The sequence below is a fragment of the Parasteatoda tepidariorum genome, chromosome 4 (assembly GCF_043381705.1).
Source record: "Parasteatoda tepidariorum isolate YZ-2023 chromosome 4, CAS_Ptep_4.0, whole genome shotgun sequence".
NCBI lineage: Eukaryota > Metazoa > Arthropoda > Arachnida > Araneae > Theridiidae > Parasteatoda > Parasteatoda tepidariorum.
The window spans coordinates 53,956,713-53,961,546 of NC_092207.1; the positions used below are offsets into that span (position 1 = coordinate 53,956,713).

Sequence of the window (4,834 nt, forward strand, 5' to 3'; positions counted from 1 at the left end):
TTGTCTTGTTACTTCTCCCTGTCATTTTGACATTGAGAAAGGTTTTTGTTTATTGATCCAAAACTATAGTGCATAAATTATTATGCCTTCATTTGTGTTTTATTCACATTGTTTGGCTTTATTCAATAGTGTATTAAAAAGTTTAATATGGCAATTTTCTGTGAATTAGAAATTTTTTCGCCTTTCATATTCAATTCAAATATGTGTAATTTTTTTTAAAAAAAAATAATAATAAAAAAAAAAATTTTAGTAGTATCTTTTATTTTACTTTAACTAAACTTTGTAAATCGTCATATTATAAATAATGACCTCTATATAATACATCCAGTGATCATGCAAAGGTCTCTGGATACCTGGGTATTAAAAAATATTTATTAAGAAGAAATCAAGACAAGAATACGTACAATACAACTAAATCATTATAACATAACTAGAGCGTTTGCTTATGTCTGCTCATATCCGTATCCCCCGTCTATCTGAGTGAGGTTCGGGCAGAAGAGGGGGGTTGCTATAGTTTACCCGACAGATATATACTTATATAAAATCTAAACCCATTTTTTATTTAAATTTGATTCACATTTATGTAAGTGCAAAAATATCTCTATTGTGAAAAATTTAGTGACCAAAAACTTAATTAGAAAATGTTTTGCTTGAGTATAATATTTATAGATTAAAAAAATTGTTGAATTACTTTTAACCTTGTATTATTTTGCATTTTCAGAGATGTGTTTGCTACATGGGTAGCACAAAGGCAAGTGAATTCAAACCCATATTCAACTGTCAAGTAATCTTGTATCTCGCAGAGTGATCATTAAAAGTTACATTTTGTACAGGGTGCATTGACTCAACTCAGTATTAATTATAAATAATGATTAATTGTGTAATATATATATATATACATATAAATATATCTATTTCTTCAATAAAATTGATACATTAGATTGGACGAACTCTTGAAGAACTCTTTATGTAAGAGCTTATTAAAAGAAACTGATTGTTGCTTAAACAAAAAAAGCATTGAAGGAAAAGGGTGTTTTTGACAGAATCTATAATTCATGCTTGTGTTGCAATGCATAGACAATCTTGTGAATACTGTGACAAAATGCATTACATTCATCAAAAAGGAAAAGAACACTTGATGTTTCTTTTAAATATATGTGTAGTTAGATGTTGTAAACATTGTATGTAACAGAATATACTTTTGTGAATAATGTGGTTTCCACCCCCATACCTCCCTATTGTATAAAGAAAAAATTCTTTTTATCCATGGGAAGATAATTTCCTTTGCTGCCCTATTGTGGTTTGGAAAAAAAATCATCTTTATATCAGGTGGTCAATACTGTTCTGTTTCCCTGTTGTTTGTTGAAGTTTGTTACACGAAGTACGATAAAGGGAATATTATATTTGCATTTGTTAATGATATCCACTGTAAAAATCCTATCTGATTTTTCTCTGTCTTTATATTTTTATTCCTAATCAAAACAGGATTGTGAGCAATTTGAAAATATGCAACAAAACAGATATAATTAATCATATGCATTAACTGCTTAAAATTAGTTTATTCCTTAACTACATTTATATTGACTGATAGAATTCTTTATTAAATTTGTTTTCTTTAAAGTTCAGTCTAAAGGAGCATTTTTTTATTCACATCTGCAGTGGTGGCTTATGACTTAAAAAGGTAATATCTGCTCATAAACTTTTTTAAAATTTAAAATTACAAAAGCACTTTGTTTATTATCAATTGAACCAATTTCAAATTTTGCAGAAAAAATAATTAACCAAGTAATGTGTGACTAAATAATTGTAAGTACAAAGATCTCCTTGCTTTATGTATATATGATAAAAGAATATATATAATAAAGAAAACTGAAGATTTTGAAGAAAAAAATCCTAATTAGGGTCTTGGTGACCTATATAACGAGTCATCACTGCTTTGCAAAAATATATATGAAAAAAGCTTGTTTTTGTTTAATATTGTTTATATTAGTAGAAAATATGACATGTACAATGATAAATTCATTAGACATTTTTAGAGAATTTTTTTTCTTTTTTTGTGCTTAAATTACTAAAATTTACGATTAAAAAATAAATATTAGTTATATACGAATGTCATCACATCGACTTTATAAACTAAGTTATTTCAATTCATGTGGACCAAAAGTGAACCTTTTTAAACAGTTGGATTTACCTTAAATTTATTTTAATGCATGCGTGATATTCATACAGTTTTTTTTTCCTGTTATTTTTTATGCATTCTTTGTGAAGTGTTGGCCTCCATCACATTTCATGTGGTTTCTAAACCACTTGTGCATGGAATAGTTGTTTATGTATTAATATAAAATACAATTATGGAAATAAAATAAAAAAAATTGTGTCAATGTCTGCATGCTTTATGTCTTCATTTATCACTGTATAAATACAGGTGTGTAATTATTGTCCTTTAAAGATGATTTTAGAATCCTTCTTAGTAATAAAGTAAGTAAGTTATGAGCATAAGAGAAAGTTAAAAATTTATATTAAGAGTAATAAAATTTCTACCGATATCCTAGTATGGATGAAAACATCAAAAACAGTTTGATTGCCTGGTGACACTCAGGTGTTTCATTTAAGTGCTTTTCAACTGCGGCCATTAAATAGGTTTTGGTGTTTTCACTATTGCTGTATCTGGTGCTCGATATCTTAACCTTGTGCTTTTTAAACTCAAAACTAAAACATTTTCGTGAAAGAAAGCAAACTTTTTACTCGGATGGCGTCCTCACTCGCCTTTTGATCTGTAAATTTAAATTTATAGCAGCTGTAAAAAATGTTCTAACACAGAATAGTGATGTAGATAAAATTTCCAGCAATCCTGCTTAAATGTGAGTGTAAAGTATGCCTCAAATGGTATTTTTAGCAGTGTAACATATGCTGTTTTACACCAATTACAGTCGATTCTTCAATGAAATTTTCGTTCAATTTTTCTTTCCCCTTTTATATTAAAAAATGTGAAAGTACGATCTAGTATAAGTGCTAACAATGCTTGCGGAAATCCCAAAAATTCTCCTACTTTTAATGAATAATGGGTATCTCCTACAAATGATCGATGTTCTGTTACATTACATGCAAATATTTAACATATCATCTCTAACTACAAACCATTAACTGGATTTAAACTCCTAGTGTGATTCTTGGTAAAATACTATGTACCTGAACGATTTATTCTTTAGATAATATTAAATTTTATTTTATAGCCAGCGTTGAATAATATTTAATTGAAAACTTTTTGTTTTAGCATAAAGCAAAAAAGTAGTGCTGCATTAAATTCTATAATCTTAATAAATCGGTCCTGAAAATTTTTCCATTTATTAGACATAGATACCTGCTCCTAACACTTTCAAATAAGCACAAACTGAGCTTATACCTTAAAATTAATTTTCTCTCTATTTATATATATATATGTAAATAAATGTTTTTAGAAACGAATAGACTGTGGACATTAGAGTATTCTACTATGAGCAAAAAACATGGAATTTTTTTATTGGTTAAGCATTAGCCATTGTTTTAAATTTAATTAGAAGTTNGCTTAAAATCTCTACTTTTATGTACTCTAATTGTTTTTGATTAATATATTTTGCAACTACGTACAATTTACACTCTAAACAATCATAGAAAATTGTATTAATTTTTTGTGAAGTTTGACGTGATGTACGGGCACAAAGGGGTTAGATATTGTTAATTTTTATTATACCATTGAAAAATTTGGACTTCTAGCTTTCATTTAAAAAAAATAATTCCAAAAAACCATGTTTTTTGACGAAGTTATTGTCAAATAAAAAAAAAAAGGTTTTTTTTTCTGAATTTAATGATTTTTCAGCAATTGTAATGAATTTTAGTGTAATTATAATATGATATGAAAATTTTTTAATTAAAATAAATTAAAATTTAATATTTCTCGATAATATTATTTCATAATTTATTATAACAATTTTAACTTTTTTTTTTGGAAAATATAATAATGAAATAAGAATCAACGTTTACAATTTAATATTTTGAAATTTATTTTTTCGTATTTTTCTCAGAAAAAATTTGAAAACAAAAATGTAATAATGAAAAAATATTTTACATCATATTTTGCTTTCTTCAAAATATCCTCCCCGCGCTTTTATAACTGCAGCACACACTCGAGGCATCCGATCAATCAGCTTTTTTAATGTTATCTTGTCTATTTTTCGCCACTGCTCTTGAAGGACTTTCCACATATGATTTATGCTGGTTAATGGATCGAAGACCGAAGGTAGGAGGACGAACCTAAATAGTTCCTGTGCGGAATTCATTATAATTGCTGAAAAATCATTAAATTCTGAAAAAAAAACTTTTTTTTTATTTGACAATAACTTCGTCAAAAAACATGTTTTTTTGGAATTTTTTTTTTAAATGAAAGCTAAAAGTCCAAATTTTTCAATGGTATAATAAAAATTAACAATATCTAACCTCTTCGTGCCCGCCCGTACATCGCGTCAAACTTCACAAATAATTAATACAATTTTCTATGATTGTTTAGAGTGTAATTGTACATAGTTGCAAAATATATTAATTAAAGTACATAAAAGTAGAGATTTTAAGCTTCAAAATGAGCTAAAGCAGAAGCATTTTGGATCATTTTTAAAGAAGTTATGACGCTTTGAATTTTGCCATTTTTTTATAAGTTTCTAGGTGTACTGATACTTTTGAGCGGTACTGTATGTAAATAAATGTTTTTAGAAACGAATAGACTGTTAAACCAGCCGAAGCACTATGGACATTAGAGTAATCTACTATGAGCAAAAAACATGGAATTTTTTTATTGGTTAAG

The 4,834-nt window shown here is 27.1% G+C and overlaps 1 protein-coding gene across 1 annotated transcript in view; it reads left to right on the forward strand.

Moving 5' to 3' along the window:
- Positions 1 to 2,385, forward strand: part of LOC107452080 (thymocyte selection-associated high mobility group box protein TOX) — a gene marked incomplete at its 5' end in the record, with an annotated part of 95,899 nt that extends 93,514 nt beyond the window's left edge. The window contains 1 exon segment of the mRNA XM_071179821.1: positions 722 to 2,385. Within this exon segment, the coding sequence (XP_071035922.1) occupies positions 722 to 788 (67 nt within the window). The 3' untranslated portion in view covers positions 789 to 2,385.
- Positions 2,386 to 4,834: the final 2,449 nt, after the last annotated feature.